The sequence below is a fragment of the Aethalodelphis obliquidens genome, unplaced genomic scaffold, assembly GCF_003676395.1.
Source record: "Aethalodelphis obliquidens isolate GAN/ISIS:26980383/991018 unplaced genomic scaffold, ASM367639v1 scaffold25, whole genome shotgun sequence".
Taxonomy (NCBI): domain Eukaryota; kingdom Metazoa; phylum Chordata; class Mammalia; order Artiodactyla; family Delphinidae; genus Aethalodelphis; species Aethalodelphis obliquidens.
This window is the reverse complement of record NW_020837969.1, coordinates 10,281,511-10,308,661: the sequence shown is the minus strand read 5'-3', so window position 1 is coordinate 10,308,661 and position 27,151 is coordinate 10,281,511. Positions and strand designations below refer to the sequence as shown.

Below are 27,151 nucleotides of genomic sequence, written 5' to 3'. Positions count from 1 at the left end.
TGCGGGGGGATGACCGAGAAGGATACAGGTCGGCGAGGGTGGTCCTGAGCTGAGTGCGGGGGGATGACTGAGAAGGATACAGGTCGACGAGGGTGGAAACTGCTCCCACAGGCTGAACTGTGAAACAGCCGCGTGGGAAACTGGGAGCCGCAGCATTAGAGGGTGAATTATGAGTCGGCCGCTGTGGAGAGCAGTATGGCAGCTCCTCAGAAGTAATGGGTGGAATTACGGTATGACCCAGCCTCAGATAGATACGTGTGCACCATGATGGTGGCCGCGCGATTCACAATAACCCAGGGTGGAGGCGGCCCAAGTGCCCATCGATGGATGGATAAACAAATGTGGTAAATTCGCGGGCTGTCATTCAGCCTTTTAAAACGGAAGGAAATCCTGTTACCTGCTGCAACACGGGTGACACTTGGGTGAAATAAGGCAGACCCGAAAGGACAGACCCTGTATGATTCCACTTACGTGAGGTCCCTAGAGCAGTCAAACTCATAGACAGAGAGTAGGATGGAGGGGGCCAGAGGCTGAAGGATGGGGGTAGGGAGTCAGTGTTTAATGGGGACAGAGTATCAGGTTGGGAAGACAAGAAAATTCTGGAGATGGTCAGTGGTGATGGTTACCCAGCAACGTGAATGTGCGTAGTGCCACAGAACTGTACACTTAAAAATGGTGAAGGTGGTAAATTTTATGTCATCTGTATTTTACCACAATAAGAAATACATAAGGTGGGTAAGACAGTTGGGGGCTGGACCAGAGGGCATCCAGCAGGGCAGAGGGGGACTCTGGTCTGCAGACGGCGGGGAGCCTGCCTTTGGGGTTTTCAGGAACGTGATGACTCTGGCTGTTTCTTAAGGCCGGAGGGGAGGCTGCCCAAGAGGCTCAATGAGAGATGGGAACTCAGACGAGCATAGTGGTCACGTGCACAGAGTAGGAGATACACTGGAAGACTGTTGGGGAGCTACGTTTCCGGGAGGAGTCGGTGAGAATTGGATGTGAGCGAGGACAGTGTCTTGGACGATCTTAGGTCTCTGTCTTGGAGACCAGGTGGTGCTGTGATACTAACCGGCACTGCAGGGGCAGGACCAAGTCTGAGGATTTTGAGGATAAATTCAGTTTTGCAAGTACTTCGTTGGTTACGCCTGTAGCACAGGCGATATGGTATAACCAGCGCACCGTGAGCCCGGCCCTCACAGCAAGCTGAAGCTCTGCTGTGGAGGCTTATGAGGTAGCAGGACGCGCGTGGCGGTGAGCACGACGCCCGTGGGGCAGGTTTGCTGAAGGGCAGCCTTTGGAGACAGAAAGATAACGGAAACTTGGAGAATTTTGGAAAATATCATGTTGTCAGAGTAGAACAGGAGAGAAGGATTTTTAAGGGAATTACCGAGGGGAAGTCCTCAGGAAGTAAGAGGAGAAACAAGAAGCGGCTTCATGGAATGAGGAAGGTGAGGAATTCAAGGAGTGAAGACTGCACAGCAGCGTCCTGAGTGAGGCGAGGGCTGACGCGGGGCCTGCTGCCTGTCCGGATGGGCTGGTGGCCGGGGGCTGGGAGTCCGAACGGCGCTGGCTGATGGGATGGAAGATGGGTGAAGACTGAGCTGAGCCCATCACAGCCTGGGAGTCCCAGCGGGTCGTGGACGTGGGGGTCAAGTCCTTCTCTCCCCGCTGGCTGGATGGGGACATTCAATCATGTTTAGATGCTGAGCGGGAAAGCAGAAGACAAATCAAGGGTGAAGGCCACCTGTCAGAATGGCCATCATCAAAAAGACAAGAAATGACAGATGTTGGCAAAACTGCGGAGGAAAGGGAGCCCTCGTGCACTGTTGGTGGGAATGTAAATCGGTGCAGCCACTGTGGAAAACAGCACGGAGGTTCTCAAAAGATTAAACATAGAGCTACCAGGGCTTCCCTGGTGGCGCAGTGGTTGAGAGTCCGCCTGCCGATGCAGGGGACGCGGGTTCGTGCCCTGGTCCGGGAAGATCCCACATGCCGGGAGCGGCTGGGCCCGTGAGCCATGGCCGCTGAGCCTGCGCGTCCGGAGCCTGTGCTCCGCAACGGGAGAGGCCACAACAGTGAGAGGCCCGCGTATCGCCAAAAAAATAAATAAATAAAAATAAAGCTACCATACGATCCAGCGATCCCAACTCCGGGAGTCCATCTCAAGGAAGTGATGTCACTCTTGTGGAGAGACACCTGCACCACGTGTTCGTAGCAGCATTGCTCACAATGGCCAAGACATTGACACAACCAAGGGTCTGCTGACGAATGAATGGCTAAAGAAGATGTGACACACACACACACACACACACACACACACACACACACACACACACAGAGGAATATTATTCAGTCATAAAAAAGATGGACATTCTGCCATTTGTAACAATATGGATGGGTCTTGAGGGAAATAAGCTCAGTGAAGTAAGTCAGACAGAGAAAGACAGACACGACATGATTTCACTTCTATGTGGAATCTAAAAAAAGCCAAACTCATAGAAGCAAAGAGACAAGTGGTGGTTGCTAAGGGGTGGGGGAGATGTTGGTCAAAGGGTACAAACTACCAGTTATGGAATGAGTAAGTTCTAGGGTCTAATGCCCAGCGTGGTGACTGCAGCTAATAACACTGTATTATACACTTGAAAGTTGCTGAGAGAGTGACCTTGCGTGTTCTCACCGCTCACACATACACAGTGGTAACCATGTGAGGTGAAGGATGTGTTAACTAACCTCATTGTGGGAACCATTTTTGCAATATATACGTGTATCAAGTTGTGTACATTGTACACCTTAAACATACACGGTGGTAAATGTCAATTAAGGCAGCGGCTATGTTGTAGTCAGTTGGCCTTTTTTCTGACAAGGGTGTCCTGAGTACATGCTCACAATGGCGGTGGGACAAATAGGTTCCCCATGTGCTCTGACATGGTGTAGGCCCTCCTGTGAATATTTGATAATATTTTAAGTTCCCTGATCAAAGTGAGTCATAAGTCTTTGAACACAGCTATTGGAGAAACTGAATAACTATTGCTTGAGAGGTGAGTCTTTTGCAATTTAACCCACCTAGCCTGCGTACTCATGTCCCATCACTCCTGGGGTTCCGTGAACCCTTCTTCCACATAGGTTTTTGCCTAATGATACTTTGGCAGGTGGTTATTGTTCTATTTACTTACATAACAAAACACATGGAGAAAAATCAATGTGTGGACGTATTCATATTATAACTTTACAGAAAACCATCTTTTAAAAGAAAAGTTTAAGACAAGAGAAACCTCAGTCATGAATGGAAGGAGATCTGGGAGAGAGATTTCTCACACACCTCCAGTAAAGCTTTGGGGAGAGTGCACTCAGACACTGTGAGAGTCGGGCAGGGCCCCGTGTCTCAGGAGTGATCGTGTTGTGACCTTTTCCTAGATACTTATGTGCATGTGAGGTGCGCGTATTGAAAAAGTGGTAGAGGACTTCCCTGGTGGCGCAGCGATTAGGAATCTGCCTGCCAACGCAGGGGACACAGGTTTGAGCCCTGGTCCGAGAAGATCCTACATGCCGCGGAGCAACTAAGCCTGTGCACCACAACTACTGAAGCCCGCGTGCCACAACTACTGAGCCTGCGTGCCTAGAGCCCGTGCTCCGCAACAAGAGAAGCCACCACAATGAGAAGTCCACGCACCGTAACGAAGAGTAGCCCCCGCTCGCCACAACTAGAGAAAGCCCTCGCACAGCAACGAAGACCCAACGCAGCCAAAAAGAGAGAGAGGGAGGGAGGAAGGAAGGAGGGAAGAAAATAGAAAAAGTGGTAGAGACATTGCAGAGAGTTCAGAGAAGCGACAAATGAGTTATTTGGGGACAGAAGACACCCCCCTCCCCCCCACCCGCACCCCGAGCTACAGGACAAATAAAGTAACTGAGGATATAGGTTTTAGAGAACAGAGGCTGAAGGTCATTGGAAAGGTTTTTATTTAGCACCCAAGGACCGACAGTGTAAATACCTTGGAAAATGAGAGTAAGAGGCAGCAGTGCTGAATTAAGGTGGGAGAGAGTCGGGGATTGGCTTGGCGTGGAAACGGACACAAGGGAGATTTTGAGGTGTTAGGACAAAGGACATCGTCTGCTGGAATTGCTTAGCTTCGCTTCATCCTGACTGTCACCACGTGGTCCTGGCTTCAGAAGGAAGAGCCTAGCTCCCAGACCAGCGGGAGACAGCCCTGCACTTACTCTGAAACATTTATGGAATTATTCTCCATATCGGGCACGCTGCTGTGCCCCATGTGCAAGTGCGAGTAGAACATTCCGGAGCCCTGCCGTCTGGGATTGTCCCCCAGGGATGTCACCAACGACAGCAACTGACGTAGCTGCTACGGGAAGTCTAAAATACGTTGCAGTGCTACACTCTCGGAACTAATCACGTGCTCTCAATGTTGGTAATTTGTTTTTTGTCGCTGACATCTCTGTTGTTGAGTCTGTATGGGATGTGAATGCAGAATGGTCCGTGTCACACAATTCAGTGTGATCAGTACATTCCGCTCCAACAGAGCCAGAATTCTTCTTCTTTGTGGGACGTGTAGGTCAGAGCATGTGACTTGAGATCTTTACTCATCTTTGGAATTCTGCAAAGCTGAGTTTCGAGTTCAGGCTTATGGCAGAGATTGAATTTCGAGGAATTTTAGTAGCAGGAAAGTCCTCGTGCCCAGTGGGCTCGTTTTGCGTTAAAGTTTCTTTCCCCTGCGTCTGTGTGTCCGCAATGTCATGTTGCCAAAAAAGCAGTCACTCAACAGTTTTATAGGCCAATAATGATATTTTATATTATTTATAAATTTAAAATACACTGCTTACATCTTGTCTTTATTATTGACATCTCACATGAACCAAAAAACCTTGCACCGTCTAATTTCATGGGTTAGCACGAAGAAGAATCATTTGTTCTTCCGAATGGAACTGTCAGGGCTTAATTATTTTAGAAGCTGAAATTTAGAAATGTATTTGCTATTATTAGAACCGACAGCTTTCCCATGTGCATTTGTCTGAGACTGTCTATAATAAAAATTGATTTTTTTTTTTAGGTCCATGATTTCAAATCAGAGTAGACTTTTTTCTCATGAGCCACAGCGATTCACATACTCAACGTAAGATTCCTGTCTTGTAGGTTGCAAACACCAAGAAGGAAACCGTTTTCAAATGGCTAAAGGATGATGCTCTGTATGAACCAGAAAAGTTGCCTGATCTGGAGAAGGGGGTCTGTGAGCTGTTCCTACCAAAGGTACATTGTGTTAAAGAAAAGAGATAGAAACAAGATAAGAAAGTTCTCTCAAACAACCTGTGAATTCTGCATTATCTCCCAGTTTGCCTCCTAAATTTCCATGGTTTGCAAAGAGAACGTATCAGCCTGTATTACCTTTTGTATCATGGCGTCAGTTTTATGTACATATGGGATGTGTTTTATTTGCAGTTGTCAAAGAAGGACCATGGTGAATATAAGGCAACCTTGAAAGACGAGAGAGGTCAAGATGTGTCTGTCCTTGAGATAGCTGGCAAAGGTAGAATAAAACCTTCTTCCTTCTACTAAAAGGAAATCCACTTCGCCAGCAGGATGAACTGTGTGATAAAGGCACAGCGTCTGTATCCTTAGTACATATTGTTTCTTTAGCGGGGACACAGGAAGAGAAAACAGATTTGTACTTGAGTTGCATTCAAAGCTGTTTGAGTGTTTTAGAACAAGGTATGATATTACTCTGGGCTTCAATGAAATGCTGTCTTAGTTCACCTTCAGGAGCCAAGTTCTATCTTGTGACAAATGTATTAAAGTGATTGAAACAGTGATGAAGAGGTTCAGTTAAATGTATGGTCGGATTTATGTCGAGCAAAATGTTCCTTGTTTAAAAAGTGAATAGATTAGAAGGATTTATCGCCACACGTGAGCCCTTTGTGGATAACTATTGCCATTTTAATGTTTCATTTTTCAAATGAACATCCTGATTCCCTGTATCAATTTAATTAAACATGAAAATGCTGCTGATAAAATTAGACACCGTAATGGTACGTTTCCTTCTTCCTTTCAGTGTACGAGGATATGATTTTGGCCATGAGTAGAGTCTGTGGTAAGTAAATGCCTTCTAACTTTCAAGTCATTTTGGTGCTAAAATTGCTATTTCCCGAGAAGGGCATTTTCCACAGCTAATGGAACCACAGTGCATCTCCTGTGAACAGGCCCCAGATTCAACGGCGGAACAGTTACCTGACCGCCTCGGTGATGCTTTTTAAGGGGGTTTTTGGCATTATATGCAGAATATGTTTTTCTTAAAAAAAATATTAGGAGAGACAAAACAAACTCAGTTTGGACTCCCTAATTAGCCACTTCTTGTAATTTGCCTTAGGTCAACTCCGATGATGCTTTGTCCATAATTGCTCTCAGCGTCTGCGTTACAAATGCTGAATAGCGATAATGAATTTTGAAGCCTCTGGTTTTATGTCTGGTTTAATACATACTAAACCACTTTTTAACTTTGCAGATAAATTCTTCCTCTCTATTTACCCTTCCCTGGAAACTGTGAGAACAAAGATGTTGGTTATTAATTTGATAATAATAGCTTAAGGGCTTTCTGCTGATAATAAAATTTTACGGCTGTGGGCTTTCTAGAGGTGACCTAATTGATGTCATCAGATCAGACATCTAAGGCCCGGAGCAGTTAGGTGGCTTAACCACAGGGCTCTGGAAGCCGGTCAGGACCAGAAGCTCACATCTCTCCCAGGTCTGAGCTCAGCTGCTGCCCCGTAAGGTTTTTCGGTCATTCTTCTGGAAAACTTCTGACGTTTATTTTTTCATCACTCTCTCAAAACGTCCCCGTAAGGTAGACTGTTCCTCTTTGCTTTTGCTTGTCACGTAGGTGACCACATTTTGAATGAGTTTTACTGCTGATGATTATTAATGGGCCGAATGCCACTCCATGGTGTACACGCCACTTTGCGCAGGTACATGAAGCCACTTGAAAGGCGGCTTCACGCTTATGCTTCATGGGATGACCTTGCATTAAAGCATCATGTGACCTGTAACATTGGTGATGCGAGTGGTCGTGGTGTCTTGAAAAGTGAAGGTACCAGTGAAGGGGACAGAGGTAGTTTCCTATTGTATTCTCGTGATCTTGGGTCCCAGATGCCCGAGCCTGGAAGGACCACGTGCGTCTTACTGAGAGTTAGTGTGGTGGGCAGAGAGAAGGCACGGGACACACGGCATCACGTTTCAGCCTCTGTCCTCCCGAGGAGCCAGGCCCTGGGTCTACTGGACGCTGCGTGTTCAGTGCTGTTGCAGCCGGAAAGGAGCAGAGCAAGCGTTACCCGATCTACGAGGTGGCTGTGTTAGTAGCAAGCGGGGGCTTCTCCGCAGCCCACGTGCGCGCCCTGTTATCCCAGAGCTTACCCGTCTTCCCGGCCGTCCCGCTCAGGCTGCAGTGGGCTCTCCCCGCAGCCCTGAGGTGTCGTGGCCGTCTGGGGTGTCGGTCCGGGTGTGACATCTGTGCTTCCCACGTCCCCTTGCTGCATCCATCAGGGACCTCGGTCACCTCCATCCTCTGTCCTCTGACCTCTGACTTCAGGGAAGCTGTGCCTCTGCCTCTTGTGTGTCTTCTGAGAGCCCTCGGGGGTGCTGACGCCCAAGCACATACTCAGACACGCTCACACGTACACACACCCTCACTTCTCCTCCACCTGCCCCCTGCCCCCCAGGAATATTCTTAATCCTTGAAGACGCCATGATTCCTGCTCGGGTTCCAAGTGGGCTCTTGTCACCTGCAATCAGTGGCTTTTTAGACCTAATGCAGCCCCGAGCTGGTCTAACCGATAGCAGACAGCGCTGAGCGCGCCACTCCTGAAACAGCCGGAGTGAAGATGGGTACGCGTCCTCCGTGCTCTGCTGACAGTCACGTGGACGCTGTGACGCGAGTCACGGTCTCGCCATGCGTGTTGGGTGCCTGGTGGCCTCTGCCTATTGAACGAGGGTCCAGCTCCACCCGGGAGAGGCGTTTTGGGTCAAACTCTATAGTTCCACGGAGCAGCGTCAGACGTAATACTGGGTTGTTGTAAGGAGTACTTCTGAATTTTCAAGTGGAGAGCTGTCAAAACAGTGATTTCCTGTTTCCTGGAGCACAGAAACGTTTCCCTATTCGTTTTCTTGGCTTTTAAACCAAATTTCCCTTCACAGCTTGGGGGGGCGCGGTGTGGGGAGATAGTGTTCCCGGAGCTTCTAAGTCCAAACAGCCTCTGGGGTTTGCATGTTGGGAAGCAATCAGTGGCTCTTCTTGGGGACCCCCCCCAAATTTTGTTCGAATTTCAGGGCCAACTAGAGGCTTTGGATAAATATGGGATCCTCACGTCAGCCTCCCGGGCTTCCTCCTTCCCGACCCTGATCCCACAGAGAGGATCCTGCAGCGGCTTGTGGGTGGCAGAGTGTAGGAGGCTTTCCTGCCGGGTCAGCTAGCAGCCCACAGAACAGAACTGTTTGTTCTTCGTGTCCCGAAGGTTAAAGGCTGTGCTTGGCTGTGAAGCAAACCTGCTGTTATAGAGAGAGTTAGGGTTCCTCAACCTCTTCATCCTTATAATAAGGAATTTGGACAAGGCGACATCCAAGTTCTCATCCAGATGTAAAGTTCTGTAATTCTCTGGCTGCAAACAAACGCGTTATAAAAATCGATGCCAAAGTTACAGTTCTCTGCGTGGATGATGCTCTGTGTGTATGTGTGAACGTGCACGTGCTTCTGTGTATGTGTGTGCATGCCTTTGACATTCCTCTTCATTTCCATGCTGACTTTTGAGATGGAGAAAGCACAATTGGAGACTCCAAGTCCTTGGTTAGGTTTTCGGCATCTCCATGAACTGTATCTGACAAGACGTGCTGAGGGACTCTGTATTTTTGCAGAACCTTGGAAGAGACCCACATTATCTAGATGAGGACTCTGGTCACCGAGAAGTTGTGTGATTTGTCCTGGGTCACTCAGTTAACCACTAGCAGAGTATTCTCATGTCCCTAGATTAGGAGTCCAGCCTTCCTTCTACAGCGCTTCGGAACTCCCCCCTCATCACGAGATGTGTATTCTAAGACGTTACCCACCCAGCTCTTTAACGTTGGCAGTCCTTCAATTTTACAAAAATGTCTAAGGTGTATTTTGCCTAAAGGGGGCCAAGGTTAAACTGTATACCTTGATTTTTAATAGTTATAGAACTCTGAAATGTCTAATCAAATAACTTTCAGAATCAGTTGTGAAACAGAAATACCAATAGCAGAACTTACTTTCGGTGTGGCGACTGTGTAGATTGAATACCTATCTGGTTAAATTTTGTCTAATAAGATATAAATGCCCCTTAAGCCTTCAAAATCAAGGCTCAGTAAGGATGCAGCGGATATAAAATCAGAAAATAGGGATACAGCTTCCTAGGTCACGTTGCCCTGGTCAGCGTCATTCTTGGAAGTCAGGCTCTTGTAATCTGATTACTTAGAACATGCATCCTGCCATCCTTTCCTCCCTGTGGTGGGCGAAGTTAATTATCTGTTGATTTTCTAGCTGAAATGAAACCCATCTGGTTCTGTGGGGTAGCGTTTAATTCTGTGTGCAGGGCTTGATTCTCAGTATTCAGGGAAAATGCCAGGCACCAGCCTTGCATTTGAGCTGAGAACTGCTCTCCTGTCTGTCCGTTTCATGGATGGTACCTTTCCCTCCTCCCCGCTTGAGTGGAAAACCCTGTGGGCTCGTGATCATTTACCGACTGCGAGTGTAGTCTGAAAAATGACCCTCGACTTGAAGCTATTTGGCCTCCTTAAGACTGCAACACTTCCGTATTTTTGTGCTCAGGGATGTGCAGCTTGTTACCCTCTGCATCTGGTCAGCCCACTGCCCTCCCCCATGTAGGGAGAAGCAAAGCGGAGGAAGGGGTTTGAATAAAAATCATTTTCTGCCTTTCTCTCTGGGCAGGAGTAGAGAGAAAGAGGACGCCAGAGGCCATGGAGGTGGGGCATTCAGCTAGACGGGCTCCAGCCACCAAGCTCCATGAGGGGATTCCCATCCCTACATCATTTACATGGATTTTCCAGAAAGTTCTATAGGGGATTGAGTGCCTAGGGGCTCCATTCCCTTCAGGGGAAAGGTTATTTTAGCAAATGCCAGGAAGAAGGAGTGGGGAGATGCAAGAAGGTAGATGCAATCTTGCAGACAGGGCAGACCCCGTCAGTTTGGAATCTCATCTATATGGGAAGCTTGTGTGTGGTCTAATTTATAAGTTGATTCCTGTGGTAATGACGGGATGGAAGTGGTCAGGGATGTGAAAAGTGCCCTTAGGGAATATTTTCTTGGGGCCATTTGAGTTCCTTGATGCTATTGTCAAAGAGATTTTCAGATAATTTTGGTGTGGCAAAAGCTTATTTAATGAATGAACATGGCCTGGGCAAATGGTAAGGATTTGTGGCTGACGGATGTTAGAATATATGCGTGAGGATGCATTTACAGCAGGATGTAACCTGGCCACAGGGCTTGTCCATCCTCACGCAGCACAGACTGCTTTCCTCAGATCTGAGTATGTTTTATTTTCTGCAGGAGCCTCTGCTTCTCCACTGAAGATACTTTGCACCGCGGAAGAAATAAGACTTCAGTGTTTCATGAAATATTTCACCGAAGAAATGAAAGTGAACTGGTACCACAAGTAAGTGTCCATGTGCCGTGGACTGTGGCCATGCCATCCATGGGGCGGTGCCCAGGGCTCACGGCTGGGACACGTGTTCATAGCCAAGTCTGCTCAAGACTTTGTAGTTTTGAGAAATGATGACAGCCTTGGGCTCGGGGCGGGACCATCACAGAAACTGGGGGGGGGCGGGGGGTGGGGGGTGGAGAAGGAGAAAGCTAAAGGAGTGACTGAAGGTACTGGAGACAAAGTTCTTCAGGGTTTTGGTTTGGACAAAGGTGGTTTTACTGGTGACACACATTTTGTCTGGAATCCAGCAGAGCTAATGGAAAAATAATATTTGGAAAAGGTGCTCCAGATTTCCAGTCTGTTGGTTTCTCACTAGATTGATTAAAGAGAAAAGGACCAAAACAAACTTAATTGTAAGAAAGCGAGAGGATGAAACCCTGTACAAACAGCAGGTTTTCTCTGTATTTCATGTCTGCTGCTGGTTGCCTGTCCAGGTGGGCATGTTCGCTACTAAAACATTGGAGACTCTCATTATGGTCACAGCGTGTGGACGAGTGCCTGCCCCCAGCCCCCTGGAGTTTGCCCTTCCGACCATCCCCCCAGGGTTATCTCTAACGCACTCCGTCAAAGGGGGCGGATGGAGCGGGGACCATGGTGTCTGTCTCTAACCTGAGGACATGGGCAACACTTGCAGGCCAAGTTTTCAGTGATGTCCATATACCAAAGTCGTGTGCTCCTCCATGGACTGGGACCTCAGAGTGTCCACGTCGTGCCTTTAGATGTTATTTTCCCTAATTAACATTTCAAGAGGCAAACTTCATGCTTATGACTAATTTACTTGTAAAAGCATTATTGAGGTGAATCTATTCGTGAGTAAACCGAAGTGCTGAATGGATAAATGTCTTGGGATATCTTTTTCCTATTTACATTTTGATGTGCTGTGCTTTTGTCTTAGATGTTAGTTATGATCAGAAGCATAAACTAAGAAGATGTACTGACGTCTTAGTGCATCTGTGTTTGGAATCCTGCATCTCTGTTTTTGGTAGTTAGTATGGAAATCTGTATCGGGTGCAGTCACTGCAGGTCCCATACTAAGGGGTTTGTGGGGAAGTGGCTCTTTCTGGAGGATTCCAACAACAGGAGCTTTGAAGATTGAAACTCTGGTGTAGTTTTGTGATGTAATTGTTGATAAGGATATATTTTTTAAAACCAATGAGTAAATGTCTATTTCTAGCGGAATCAGACCTTCTCCTGGAAAAGGAGAATGAATCACTTCCTTCTCTGGGCTTCTTTGTCATTTACAGCCTATCATCTTTCAGTAAGTTGTGTGCAGCTGTGATAAGGGTCTTATCTTCCCTGGTAAAGGCGTCTGTCCCCTGCAGGGGGCTGCTGCTTCTCCAGCTTTGCCTCCCAGGGCACGGCTCGCTCTGTGCTGGGTGCCGGGCGTGCAGAGTTTAAATACATGCCACATCCCGCGGGAACACGTGCCTGGGCACGCGGGTACCTGTATGTTGTGTTACCGTGTGTTATACACTTCACGCACATGATTTCATTTAACCCTCACAAAAGCCCCATGAGCTTGGTATTAATACTCATATTTTATAGATGTGAAAACTGAGGTTTTGCAAGCGGAAGATAAATCATTCGTTCAAAGTCACGCAGCTAGTAAGTGAAAGAGCAGGGATCGAACACTAGTTGGTCTGATTCTGGCCACTACGGTGCCGAGGGCCATCCAGCCGAAAGGAGGGGACTGATTGCAGGCGGACAGACGGACTGAGAGATAAGGGCTCAGATCACACGTCTGCCTCATCAAAAAAGTTGTATCAGAAGAAACCATCCCTAGAGACCAACAGAGCTCGCAGCCGTGTTGCAGATTTCCACGGACTCCTGAGCATGGTTGTTGCCATGCCTTCTCTTCTCCAAGCAGAATCAACACAAGTATTTCTTCAGTTCTTTAATAACTAAAATATAACCTTTAGTTATTTTTTACTACTTGACTATTACATAGTATTCAATGCTATGTTAAACTTTATTTTATAGTTATATTCTATCACCGAAATATAACCTTGGTTATTTTTCACTATTTGACTATTAAGTAAGTTCTTGTGAGACAATACTTGGAAAAACAGAGAATAATATAACACATTTGTTGAAATAACAATCTGCGGGAACTCCCTGGTGGCACAGCGGTTAAGAATCCGTCTGCCAATGCAGGGGACACGGGTTCGAGCCCTGGTCCGGGAAGATCCCACATGCCGTGGAGCAGCTGAGCCCGTGCGCCACAGCTACTGAGCCTGGGCTCTAGAGCCCGGGAGCCACAACTCCTGAGCCCGTGTGCCACAACTACTGAAGCCCGCGTGCCACAACTACTGAAGCCCACGTGCCTAGAACCTGTGCTCCACAACAAGAGAAGCCACCGCAAGGAGAAGCCTGTGCACCGCAATGAAGAGTAGCCCCCGCTCGCCGCAACTAGAGAAAGCCCGCGTGCAGCAACGAGGACCCAACACAGCCAAAAATAAATAAATTTGTTTTTTAAAAAAGAAAGAAATACAATGTGCTGCTGGATGCTAAATGGCCCACCTAACAGAGTCAGGGACGCCCAAGGGAGACTCGAGCTGTGGACCTGAACATTCTGTGCCAGTGGGTGGCGAGAAATCAATAGAGAATGGTGAGGGTTTGGGGAAATGTGGGCGTCAGCAAGGCCGATTGTTCTTTGACGAAATGCTGAGTAAGACATCGAGGACCACTTAGAAGAAACGCTGAAACCTATCTCAAACGAGTTAGAAGCATACGAAGGGGAACTCAGCAGACATGTCCCTTCGCAAAAGGATTTTGTTCTCTTGCTCGAAGGTGAAATTACTCTGTCATCGAGAAAGGGCTAGACCTCCAATTGCTAAGTATGGACCACTGAAGACTTAGAAGCATGACAGCCACTGAAGACGCCACATGGCCTCTTTATAGAAGAAAACGCTTTGGATTTTAATTCAAACGGGAAATTTCACATGCAGAGGCCCCTGAAATCTCAGTGAAGCCTGGAGCTCCCTGGGGGAGGGGAGATGCGGGGCAGCCGCGCAGGTGCGCCCACCACCCCTTCCCACCCTCGCCTCCAGCCCCTCCCCACACCCTGCAGGGACCCATCTCCTGGGTTTCTTTCGCACAAACGAGCAGACACACCTAGGCTTTCTTCCATCCTCCTCTTTCTTACCTTAACATAAGATGTTTTAAATTTAGTTGGGAGTGAAGGGATTTGGGCATGTTTTGTGATCCAATAATAAAACCAAGGAAGAGGTTTTATCCGACTTGGCCCATTTAAGTCCCAAAACAATAACGAATAGTCCTTCGAGCCAAAGTCACTGTCTGGGGGTAACAGTGATAACAGATTCAGTGCAGCCAGCAGCTGTGCTTTGCTACCAGGACTTGTTTGCCTTCTTATAAGTTGGCTAATTCAGCAGAAGCCAGCCTTAGCGGGTGTAGGGTGAGGGTGGGACTGCTGATCAGGGAGGGTTCTGGAATTCACCCCAGGGGTGGAGCCAGGCTGGGGGCTCTGAGCTGGGAGGGGGAGCCAGGTGTGTGGGGGGGTGTCTGCTGCCGGCCCTCTGCGGGCAGGTGGCTTCACATGGTGTCTGGGAACAGCATTTGTGCCCAGTCCAGCAAGGCGTCGGGGCTGTGACAGAGGCGGGGTCAGAACGCAGGTCAGGGCTTAGGATGGAAGGCGGGTGGCTCCTTTCTGGAGCTGAGCTCAGGGTCACGCGCCAGGCGGTGCACATGCCGGCTCAGGGGGCCGTGGGCTCCTGCGCTAGAGCCCAGGTGGGGTTAGGGCTCTGAGAAGGGCGCCCAGCGGGTTGCGTGTGGTTTGGCGTTTGGTGGACTCCCCCTCTAGTGCAGCGTTCACCCCTCGTCCTGGCTGAGCCGATGCCGCGGTCATTCTCCTTTTGCGACTGGATTCTTTCACTCAGCATAATGTCCTCCAGGCCCATCCATGTTGTAGCAGGTGTCAGAATTTCCTCCCTTTTTAAGGCTGAATAATATTCTATTATAGGGATGGGCCACAGTTGGTTTATCCATCATCTGTCGATGGACACTTGGGTTGGTTCTACCTTTTGGCTACTGTGAGTCGCGCGGTTATGAACACGAGTGTACGAATATTTGTTCGAGCCCCTGCCATCAATTCTTCTGGGTGTGCCTCCACTGGATCACGTGGTGACTCTATTTTTAACTTTTTGAGCAGAAAAATGCCATACAGTCAAGAGTATTTGAGTCTATTACCTATTACCAATAAGCATATGTTAAACCACAAGGTATCTTTAAAAACTAAGTATCAAGTTTAATTTCAGAAGGTTTTCAGAGCTGAGCTGCTGATGTAGTTAGTAAATGTATAATATCCAGAAAAATCTATGATGACACCAGCTCCAGCCAGTTAGAGGAGGCTCTCCCTGAAAGATGTGTAATATTGCCCCACAGGTATCGTGCATATAATATGAGATTCTAAATTGAGTGTGTCCCTGTGACTTTTTCAAAGGGATGCTAAGATTGCATCAGGTGAGCACATGAGAGTTGGTGGGAGTGAGGAGATGGCCTGGCTGAAGATCTGCGAGCCCACCGAGAAGGATAAAGGGAAATACACCTTCGAGATTTTTGACGGCCAGGATACCCATCAACGGTCACTTGACCTGTCCGGTCAAGGTAAGATCATTATTCTTTAGCACCTAGTAATTTTGTACTTAGGGATGACCTTAGTGATCAAGGATGCTGAGAGGGAAGCTATCTGATTTTACCACTTTCATTCAGAGAACGTGACTTCATTCATTTGGCTGTTCCGTTAAGCAAACCAATCAGTTTCATGAAGCAAAGTCACGAGCAGGGCAGCTAAGGGAATGAGTAAAAGCCAAGCACGTTCAAACGGTTACTAATGTACAAAATATTTCCTTGCAGCTTTTGATGAAGCGTTTGCCGAATTCCAGCAGCTCAAGTAAGATTTGCATGCTTGGCTATCCTGTTTCTGTCTGGGGTCCAGATGACGTGGTGTCGTTCTGGCTGGGTGTGGGAACATCTGTGGACGCCTAGCTGACCCAAGGAATGTGATCTTCCTAGGAACTGGGATTAAAAATAACAATTTAAGCCATTCCGTGTTTAGAAGAAGGCATTCTTCTAAACTGTAAATGCATCTATCAATTAATTTTAGAGTTATAATAACCCTGGGTTAATTTTTTTTTTTTTTTTGCGGTACGCGGGCCTCTCACCGTTGTGGCCTCTCCCGTTGCGGAGCACAGGCTCCGGATGCGCAGGCCCAGCGGCCATGGCTCACAGGCCCAGCCGCTCCGCGGCATGTGGGATCCTCCCGGACCGGGGCACGAACCCGCATCCCCTGCATCGGCAGGCGGACTCTCAACCACTGCGCCACCAGGGAAGCCCAACCCTGGGTTAATTGAAATGAATTTAAATGCTGAATTTCTGAAATAGGTATAATTATAGCAACACATCACACAGAGCAATTGTTTAATGTTATATATTTAGGTTCTTTTTTAAGACTTTCTATTTCTAGGGCAGTTTTAGGTTCACAGCAAAATTGAGAGGAAGGTACAGAAAATTCTCATTTCTTTTTAGCTGAACAATATCCCAGTGTTTAGAGCAACTTTAAAGAATAACTGGGGATTTCTAAACATGTGTGTAAAGTTTAGAGCATCCGACATGGAGAACAGTCTTTGTCTCATACTAGATTATTCAGTAAATATTTGTTGAATGGATGAAAGGACGATTTAGGTAAATCAAATACCAACATTTTCAAAAATATCTAAAAATCTCCAATGTAATCTGTCGAAAAAAGAAACTTTTCTGTGAGTTTTATCAGCTGGAAGACAGGGCAGTGGGAAACGGCAGGAAAAGTACATACATACGGGTCCTCAGACCCTGTGACCCGAATGTGTTCTTCTAGGAGAAGCAAACACGTTTCCTCATTCATTTTGCTTTCATCTCTAAGAAACCTCTGAAATGTGTGATGCCTTTGGTTGATAGCATTTGCTCATGACTCTTTTATTCTGTTCTCTGCCCCCCTTTAATTTTCAGGGCAGCTGCTTTTGCAGAGAAAAGTAAGTACATGTTAGATTATAGCAAGCACAAAATATTATTTTCGGTGGGGCAGAGGGTCTGTACTTAAGGGTGTTCATTTTGTGCATTAAATAATAGACAGCAAACCCTGTCGCCCGCTTGGAAACCCTCAGGACTGTCCACAGCCCCTGCTGCTCTCAGCTGCTCATCCCCAGCTTCCCCACAGCCCGCCTTCCAGCTCCCCCGGCCCCCCACCCCGGCCTCCTTTCTGCCTTCACCTTCCACCACCTGTTGTGTCCTTTCACGAGCTGGTCAGTCAGGAGTGGCCGCCGGAGGAGGCTCAGGACAGGCCCAGGAAGGGTGGTTTGTTGGGCTCTCGGGTCCTAGAGGCAGGGCCACGCCGGGCACGTGGGGGGATGGCCAGGGGGTCAGGGGGCGGAGGACAGGACGGAGGGAAGACTGAGGGCACGGCCTTTACTGGGGTTTCCAGAGGAAAAGCAGGCGGGGCGGGGGGAACATGTACGATTGGCTGCTTTTAGTGATTTTGCCGGGCTTTGGGTGACAGGGCTGCCCCGAGCCGCCGGGCACCTGGCCTGGGTGTTTCGGGCAGAGGAGGGTCACCTCCCCGGGGGCGGGGCAGGCGGAGGAGGCCGGGCCTGGCCGGGCTGTCGGCATAGGTCACAGGCGGGCTCCTGGCTGGGCCCTTGGCTGGCGGGGGGTTGTCTCTGCCCAGCCAGGCGGGACTTACGATGTCAGAGCATCACAGTAGACAGAAAATGAAAATATACCTGCAATACATCCCCCTGCAAAATCCCCTCTCCAGAGGCCAGGCCCCCAGTTCCCGACTAAATTACAGAAGGACGGGGTCTGCCCTGTGTTGAGCCCCTGCTGAGACTTTCCTCCTCACGCCCGGCTTACGGCCGCGTTTCCTCTCGACCGTTTCACGACCCCCGTGCTCGGAGTCACGTACCCCCTGCTCCCACCCTGCACCTTAGCACGGGTCCCCGCTACGGTGTGCCTTGCCCTGTGTCCTCTCCCGGGCCAGTGCTCCCCTCCCAGCTCCTGCTGCGCCCCTCGGTGCTCAGCCTGGGGCCCGACCCCCGGGATCGTCCCCGTGGACGGTTTTCTCAGCAGAGGCGCTTTGCTCTTGCAGATCGCGGCAAGGTGCTCGGCGGCTTACCCGACGTGGTGACCATAATGGAGGGAAAGGTGAGGGCAGGCAACGAAGCGGGGGGTCCCCACGGCAGGCCCAGTGCCAGCAGCCGGTGTGGAGGGGGGCGTCCTGGGTCCTGCTGGGAAACTTGTGTCCTCAAAGGAGGGACTAGTCTAACCCTCCGCATGCACACAGGGCACCTTTCCCATCACGGGGAGACACATTACATGGTGTGTTTGTGACACCCGGTGTTTCCAGCCCCGGTGTCCACCTGGCTCTGATGCCACAGGTCCCGGGGGCTGGTCGAGGGCGTGAATGAAGGGGCAGGCGGGCCCCACCCACACCCTCGCCCACGCGACCCACCCGCCTCGTGTGAAATAAAAAGAGCAACCTCCGCTCCAGCTGTCAAGGTCATTTTGGGGTGTATAAGGGAAACCATTTATTGGAGTTATCATCGGTCACCTGTCACTGGAATTACTGATATCTAATTGGTACTTCTCTGGGCGCTTGAGTGATTCCATCTCAGTGTCACGGGGACATAGCTACTTGAGAGAATTTTTATTAGGCCAAAACACGAAAACGTAGAGCCCTTTTCTTTAGCCGCTGAGGGAAACCTGGCGAGCTGTACCTGCAGGTCATGGATTGAGGATTAGCAGTAGTTTTACTTTATCCTGGACCGAAAGCATGCTTTGCTAAGTGTCCACAATGCAGTTTATCATAAGACAACGCAGTCTCTGGATTTGCCAGAAGAACTGGTAAAGGGAACCCATGAGTCTGAATATAAAGGAAATTTAGAACCAGGCTAAAAATATCTACTGAAAAACCCAGAGCTTGATTGCCTTGAAATTCTTTAATCAACTTACGCATGGATTAGATCTGGGAACAAATAGAAAAGATTACCTTTGAGTTTTCTCTCCAGCTGCCCCAGGAAGCTGTGAACTTCCTGCTCTTTTTGGATCCCTGGTGTCTAGTGTGGTGCCTACATATGTAAAGAGCATGTTGACTAAATAAATGTCCTGAAGGGCAGATCAATAGCCGAGTGGGTGGAGGGCCTAGGCTGCTCGGAGGCCGCCAGGCTTTTCTTTCTCTAACTCTCCCCTCTCTGCCCACCCTCCCCCCAAGACTTTGAACCTGACCTGCACGGTGTTCGGGAACCCGGACCCGGAAGTGATGTGGTTCAAGAACGACAGGGACATCGAGCTGAGCGACCACTTCTTGGTCAAGGTGGAGCAGGCCAAGTATGTCAGCATGACCATAAAGGGCGTGACCTCCGAGGACTCGGGCAAGTACAGCATCCATGTCAAGAACAAGTACGGGGGCGAGAAGATCGACGTGACGGTCAGCGTATACAAGCACGGGGAGAAGATCCCCGACGTGGTGCTACCCCAGCAGGCCAAGCCCAAGCTCCTCCCCGCGTCCGCGTCCTCGCCCACCCAGTGAGGGGTGGCCCAGGAGCCAGACGGCGCGGGTGCTTGTTCCCAGCAGGTGACAAGGGCCCGCGGCGTCCAGCGTGGCTTGATAGTCAATCGTGCGTTATGGTTTTAGTCTTCAGGTTTGGTGATTAGGGGTTTCTGTCCTTCTAAGCTGAAAGGCGGATGTTTTCCGGGAGGCTGCACCGCTGTGTCTGCAGGCGCTGGACGGGGTGGGTTGGAGGTGAGCTGACGTTGCGCTGGGGTCGTGCCCTCTAGTGCCCTCGGGCCTAGGGGCTCTGAAATGCTGGTGGGATAGCGTGTGTGCCTCCGTACTCTCAGCTCTCTCTTGCTTCAGGTGAATAAAACTTTAAAAGGCAACTTCCGGTGTCTCTCCTGTACCATCGCGTCCCCAGCACATCTGCCTGCTCCCCTCTGGCTTGTTTAATTAGGGGTCACAGTGCAGCTTCACAGCTGGAACAAGCAGGTGATGCACCCCGAGCGGGGAGCCTGGGGCGGGGACCAGACTCCCAGCACAGCCCGCTACCCCCAGCAGCTTCCCCGTCAGGACTTGGGCCCGAGGCTACTGGACTGGGAAGGTGACGTCTCATGCGGGCTTAGAAATGTCCACGGGATGTAAAATCACTGTCAGGAAAACAAAATACATAGACGGCTGCATGCTTTTTGAGTGTGCTAATAAGGCATTTCGAAGGGAAGGAAACTCATTGGAAACAATCACAGTAGTGGTCATGGGGGGAAAAGCGAAACTTGGGTGTTTACAGAAGATCTCTTGGTGAAGATTTAAAAATGTGTGGGGTGAACATATGCTTTCGTTGAACTTTTTCCCTTTTTTGGAAAGAGGCTGAAATTCCTCTGGCATAAAAATCCTATCTCCGTATTTTAGTTTTGTATTAAACATATTGTTCCGTAACAGAGAAAGCTTTGAGAGTCCAGAATGTTCTCTCTCTGTGTCATGAAGGCCAATCCAAACTCTATGACATTGGATTATATTTTCCTAAGGTAATCAAAGAAATCCTGAATTGTAAGTACGTCCCTCATGACGCCAGCCAGCTGAACAGGCTTCTGTGAGTCTCGATACGAATTTTTAAAATCATTTTGACCTCTTCTGTCGTACAGGTGATCTTTAGCCGAGTTTCTTATTACTGCAAAGTCCACCAGTGTTTCCGAGAACATCGTTGGCAAGGGTAGACCCAGGCAGATTTCTCTATATTTGGCCTTTATTTAGTTAGAAAGAACTTGCTTAATTTTTAGTTTAGTCATTTTTGTTTAGCCGTGGTAAAATTCCCTCTGGGTCCCAAGCCCTGAGAATCTGGGGCGGATGGGGTTCCTGGTCTGAGTCCAAAACCTGAGAAAAAGGCGCTCTGAAGTCAAGGGCGGATGTAGACCGTCGAATTCCCTTTCCCCACTTCTTTGTTCTGTCCGGGCTCTCAGTGGATTGGATGAGGCCGCCCACACTGGGGAGGATGGCCTTCACTCAGTCTGCAGGTTCAGATGCTGATCTCGTCCAGACACACGACCTCACAGAAACGCCCAGAAACACTGTTTTCCCAGCTCTCTGGGTATCCCTCCGCCCTGCCCGGGTGACACACACAATCAGTCTGCCCACTACCACAGGGTGCGGTGGCCTCCCCGGGGGGCACGTCCAGAAGCACAATATCCCACCGTCCTTCACTGGAAGTTGAATATCATCGTGCGACCCGGGGCAGCCGCCCTGTGTCCCTGTGCGGCTCACAGGCCACCATCTGCGGGGGCACTTTAGGACCATGTAAACACCCCGCTCCTCGGCGCTTCCCCTCCCGGATTTTAGCACCCACTGATAAGTCTCGTCTGAATCCATCTTCGTTCCGATGGTTGAGGAGGGTGATGCTTCCGACAGCTGCACCCTCCAGGCTTCTTACTCAGCATCCGGCTCTGAGCAAGGGTCCCCTCCCCGTCAGGCGTGTGTTTATGTCTGTGTGAATGTCTGTGTTTATCTATCATCCTCAGCTTGGACCTACGAGTTCCTGCTTTATTCAGTGGATTGTAATATTTTACTGTCCTTATTTATTCTTATTCCCAAATTGTCCAGATTCAGCTTGAACACCATGGTCTGTGTTTGGCACCTGGTGTGGGGAGTCCCCTTTCTGGGGGTTTTGTCTGGGTGTCACCCGTACCTCCGACCTCTCAGCATCCGCAGGCTGGAATCTTGTGAGGACTTTCCTCCTGGTCATTTGAAGTTTGCGGTGACCTTTGTCCCCTAATACCGCAGACGTCAAGTTCACATGTGGCTTCATGTTCACTCCTGCCTCAGTATGAAAGCTCGTGACGAGACACATCTGCCTCTGTTTCACGACCTCAGGCCTTGGTAAGGACGACTCCTTGCAGAAACGCAGTGCTTGGAGCCCAGGTCCAGCACCGAGTTCCAGCTCAGCGAACAGCCGGCTTTTTATTATGGGCAAGTCATTTGGATTCTTTTTTTTTGGAAAACATAATATTTAATTATCATAGCATAAGGTACTCTTTTTTTTTTAAGGTAGAATAAAGGTTTAATAAAAACATAATCAGACACAAAGACAGATGAAAATACCCTCCCATGTACCTTTTCTTTTTTTTTGCGATCCTATCATAAATGGTATACATTTTTTTATACAGCAGGTTCTTATTAGTTACCTATTTTATACATATTGGTGTATACATGTCAATCCCAATCTCCCAGTTCATCCCACCCACCACCACCCCCCCACACACACTTGGATTATTTTAAGTCTTGTTTTCTTGTTTCTACAAAAATGGAGGGAAATGATGCCTTTTACGAGTGAGTGTGATATGCATTCTGATAGCTCAGTTCTAGAAAGAGTGAATTTCAGATTCATATGATTATGAAATGTGGTAGGTGAGGGTGGAATGGGGGCTTCTAAAGGAATCAACCATCAGTTAAAAATGTCTAGTTCTCTGGCCATCTCGTGAGAATTGTTAGGTATAAATGCATATGAATCAACCATGGAAGAAGGCTTCATCTGGGAGGAGAACAGGTTGAGCAGGTGGGAACGTAAAGGATTGAAGTGTGACTCGGCATTTGTAAAAATGACGCTTCACCAAACTGATGATGTCACCAGACGTCAGCTTCCAGAACTGAGACAGGACCTACTAAGGGGACCACAGACCGAAACATTGTTCTGTAGCTTAAACATTCCTACTAGCTGCTTATCACCCAAAGAATATGTCACTGCTTCTGGGTGTATGTTCAAAGGGAGTGAAATCACTGTCTTGAAGAGATACCTACCTGCACCTCCATGCTCCCTGCAGCGTTATTCACAACAGACAAGACATGGCAACAACCTGGGTGCCCATCAAGGGTGAGTGGAGAAGGAAGATGTGATGCGTATTTGTGAACACACACACACACAGACACACACACACACAGTGGAATACTGCTCAGCCATAAAAGAGAATGAAATGTTGCCATTTGCAACGACATGGATGGATGTCCAGGGCGTTGTGCTCAATGAAAGAGCCAGGCAGATAAAGACACACACTGAATGATCTCCCACGTGAAATTTAAAGAAGCTGAACTCAGCAACAGAGAGTAGGATGGTGGTTACCAGGGGCTGGGGGGTGAATGGGGAGATGTTGGTCAAAGGGCACAAGCCTGCAGTTACAAGATGAGGGAGTTCTGGGGGTCTAACGCACGGCACGGCGACTACAGTTAATCATACTCCATTGCATACTGGAAAGTCGCTAAGAGATCAAATCTCAAATGTCCTCACCACGAAAAAGAAATAGTAACTATGTGATTTGAGGCCATGGCGGGGTCACCGTTTTACAGCAGACACACGTGTCAAATCATCCTACATCTGAAACTCATGCAATGTTATACGTCAGTCATATTTCAATACACCCAGGGGAAACGTCTGTGTTATCTTGTTCAACTCACGTGGGAAATACAGAGATTTTTGCGTCTTCTCAAACTGGGCATCGAGATTGCCCATATCCTATTTTTAAGCAATAATTTTGAAGTTACCTCATTCACGTGCACCTCTCTGCCCTCAGGCCTGGCCAGAATGAAGCTGCGTGGCTCGCTTTTCAAGCTTCGGAAGGGCTTTTGGGCCAAAGCAGAGCTTCCTGCAGTCAGAGCGCCCAGGACCAGGGCGGGTCCTGATTGCGTAGGATTCAGTCCCCCTCACCTTCTGTCAGGTGAATCCTGGACACCAGCGCCCTTCCTAAAAGAATCTGCCACTTTCTTTAGTCAATAAACATGAAAAGGAAGCCCATTCCTGATGCTGATCCCACCTGCATTTCCGTTTTCAGAAAAGGAGGCCCGTGCTGGATAGTTACCTCTATGGTGGAGAGTGAATGATGCCATTACTAGGGCTTGTATTTCATACATCCGCCTCATTCAGCCCGTGACAAGTGTGCTGCTTTCAATAAAACGTGTGGGGTTTTTTTTCCATGAAACGTTTTTACCCAGAAGTGCAGTGAGAATCCACATGTGAACGTTAATGACTTAGAAAATTAAAAACCATAAACAGATTGAGAAATTTCATAAAAAGTACACTTGCATTAACGATGGCATGAAACAAATGAACAGACGCATTATTTGTGACGTATCTGAGAGTATCTCATTAGTGGTTGGATATTTATGAAAGTGTTTTTTAAAAAATGGATTCAAACAATTTTTTAACTAAATGAAGGTCCGTTTGTGTGTCTATCGACGGCGGGGGCGGGGAAGTCGGTAACTGGAGAGCGAAGGCTTTGTTTCTACTTCACAGAAAGTTGTTTCTCACGTTTGGGGTTCTGGGCTAGTGCTTGAGAGAAGTTGGGGTTCTGTTAAGGTGGGCTTCCAGCAAGGGTGAGAGCTGCATTAGGAATGTGATCAAGGACACTGGGAAGTTGGGGTGCCTTCGCATTCTCAGGGGGGAGCGGTAGGGGGGACTGTCTATGGAGGTCAGACCGGCGCGGTTCTCCTTATTTTCTCCAGGAATGGGGGAGTCTAGGCCTGGCGGGGCCTGACCTCAGCTCACCTTTCCAAGCTGGATGTTGGGAAAGGAGGTCCTCAGCAGATGGTCAGGCGGTGTCAAGAGAGGAAGGTCCCACTTTGTGTTCTGTGTTTTAGTTATTTTTTAATTGACTTACTGGTTATTATGTGATTGTTGGACAGTTATGAGAAACCAGTAGGAAGATGGCAGAAGTAACATTAATTTCATGAAACCACTTTGTGGTCTCACCGCTGGACTGATCCCGTCCACCGTGGCCAGCCGACGGCCCACCAGTTCCAAAGCATCTTCTCTTTAAACCATCTGGAAATTTCCAGACTCTGACCCAGACGGCCCTACGGCTGCCTTCCGTTTGGTGACCTTAGGCAGGCTTCCCCCCCGACTCGACTCGAACCTGTGACTCCCTCAGAGATGCAGGGAAGCCTTCCCCTCTGCCGGTTTCACAGCCCGGGCCCTGGAGGCCCTCTGCGATGCGACCATCGGGAGGACAGGGCCCCGTCTCCCAGTCTCTGTGGGCGCCAGAGCGTCACTCCAGGCGGCTCCCAGTGGCAACCACAGCCCGGGGAGTTCAGGTCAGATTTGCCGCCGGTTAGTTTATTCTTTAGAGATAAGCATCCCTCTTTCCCCGCCCCAACTCTTCCGCCCTCCCTTCCCCATCCCCCCACCATGTCCCTGTTTAAGCTCCCAGCGCCTCTGCACCGAGGGGCCAGAGGGCCCAGACGCCTGAGCTCTGAGGACACTGCCTCTGCCACCCTCGCTCTGGGCGCCAGGCACAGTCACCGACTCAGGTCCTCCTCCGTCCGCTGTAAAGCGGGGACAGTGGTGGACCTGACCCCCAGGCTCTGGATGAAGCTTGGTGGTCACGTGACGAGCACAGAGAAGGCGCTGGGGCCGGTGCCCGGTGCACAGCAAGTGCTGCGAACGTGCTTGCTCTCATTACGACCATCACTGTATGACTATTTAATACTAACATTTAGTATTTAACCCAGATTACTTTCCTCTTGGCTTTTTTTCCTCCTTTTCCTCATCCACACTTTGTTGCTTTTTCTCAACCATCTTTTCTGTGATTTTATGTCAAATTTGAGGCCGCTCTTCACCATTGCTCTTCAGGGAAGTTTCCCACGAGTCGGGGCCCGTCCCCGCCCTCACGGCTGCTTGCGTGGAGCTGCGGAGCCGCAGGAGGGTGTTTGCCTCTCTGTCCCCACGCTCTCTAAGCATTCATTTCAAACTAAGGCCTTGGGGATGGTTGGGGATGCTGGACTTGTCCTCCTTTCCTTCAAAATTGTGGTTTTGCTGCCTCAGCAGTAGAAGAGGGGATTGTGGGTAATTAGTGGCAATAGCGACATAGGGTCACGCTTACCTCTCCATCACGGACGTTCGCAGGCCACACTGTGGCTCTGGTGTGAAGCAGTGCGCCACGCCTGGCCTCACACTTCTCTCCACATGGTGCCACGTCACACGCAAGCACACGGCAGGATCAGCCTCACACACCAGCCTGGCGACCGTGGTCCCTCCGGGCAGTGGCAGCCGATGGCACGGGAGCTCCCGTGACCTGTGACCCCTCGGGCCGCAGCTCAGAGACGCGGCACGGCCGCCCGCGGGCAGGGGGACAGGATGGCGGCCGGTCACTCAGAAGGCAGGTGGGCTGAAAGGATGCACTACCGGCAGGGTTTTCATAAAAGCCTTCGCTTTCCTCGCATCACCTTTGATGTGCATCTTGTTTGCTGGAAAAAGAACTCAATATAACAGCCTTTCCAAGGCCCGCTTCTCCGCGGCGCTGGGTTTTAAGCTCAGATGAGTACTGGCGGCTTCAAAAGGTTTCTTGGTCCTCAGTGTGAATCTGCCCCAGACCCAGGTTCAGCCCCTTTCTGGCCGGCACTCTGTCGGCTGCGTTCCCACAGTTCCCGCTTGGAGTGAAGTGATGAGACAACCCAGCCCTTAGAGATACTAGTTCTCAGCCTCGGGAACAAGGCTCTCAGTGCTAAATTAATGAACGTGGAGAAAGCTCTCCCAGCCCGTTCCTGTGCTCGGGGCCCTGAAACCTCTAGATGGCACTCGGAGAACAGGTACCGAACGCCTGCCTGCACGGGCAAACCAGATCCATCTTTTTGATGCAAACACATCGCTTAGTGAATGGAAAATTATTAAAGGCATTATGCTTATATCAGTGACAAGGAGAGGTCCGGCCAATTACTGTGTCCAGGAAATAGCAGGTCATTGTGAAGGCAGTAATACAGCCTCTTAATCTTCACATGATACACATTAGAAGGAATAAAACATACCTTGCGAGATATTACAAGGCTCTCATTACATCAGTGAAGTCATAAAAAGATGTGATCTATCTATACATTAAGTTTGGGGTATGAATTTTAAATATTCCGTGTTTCAAAGAGGCACGTCAAACGCAGCAGGCGCCCTCATTTTTCAAAGCAGTAAATTACAGCATTGGAATTTTTCCCAAGATGATGGGAAGCAAATGATGTTGCAGAGCTATCGGGTGAGGGGGTGGGATCTGAACCAGAGGAGCTTCTGGATCTTCGGGGAGCTGTGATCTCCCAGGTGCCCTTGTTTGTCCTTGAGTACTTTCTCAGTGGTTGCCCTGCTTCTCGATTTTTCAAAGGACTTTTTCACAGTGCATGTTTGGGAGAGGAAGCTGCCAGGGGGCATTAGCAATCCCTATCACCTTTTGTCTCATAGTGAACAAACATGGTTAGTTTGGGGGATCCCTTTTAATTTTTATTGCCCCTTGGACGTATAGTTAAATAAGAAATGGAACAAAAGATTACACATAACAATCTCTCTTTTTTTTTTTTTTCTGGCTTAAGAAAGTTGAAAATCCATTTAAACCTCATTTTCGCATAGAATTATGATGGTATTTTTTA

General features: G+C 49.0%; 1 protein-coding gene across 1 annotated transcript in view; it reads left to right on the top strand.

Moving 5' to 3' along the window:
• MYOM2 (myomesin 2) overlaps positions 1-19,652 on the top strand; it is a 75,852-nt gene extending 56,200 nt beyond the window's left edge. Inside the window, exons 28-36 of the mRNA XM_027122541.1 lie at positions 5,144-5,257; positions 5,447-5,534; positions 6,057-6,095; positions 10,575-10,680; positions 15,188-15,351; positions 15,601-15,637; positions 16,732-16,754; positions 17,867-17,922; positions 18,989-19,652. Of these exons, the coding sequence (XP_026978342.1) occupies positions 5,144-5,257; positions 5,447-5,534; positions 6,057-6,095; positions 10,575-10,680; positions 15,188-15,351; positions 15,601-15,637; positions 16,732-16,754; positions 17,867-17,922; positions 18,989-19,306 (945 nt within the window). The 3' untranslated portion in view covers positions 19,307-19,652. The remainder of the gene's footprint in view (positions 1-5,143; positions 5,258-5,446; positions 5,535-6,056; positions 6,096-10,574; positions 10,681-15,187; positions 15,352-15,600; positions 15,638-16,731; positions 16,755-17,866; positions 17,923-18,988) is intronic.
• Positions 19,653-27,151: the final 7,499 nt, after the last annotated feature.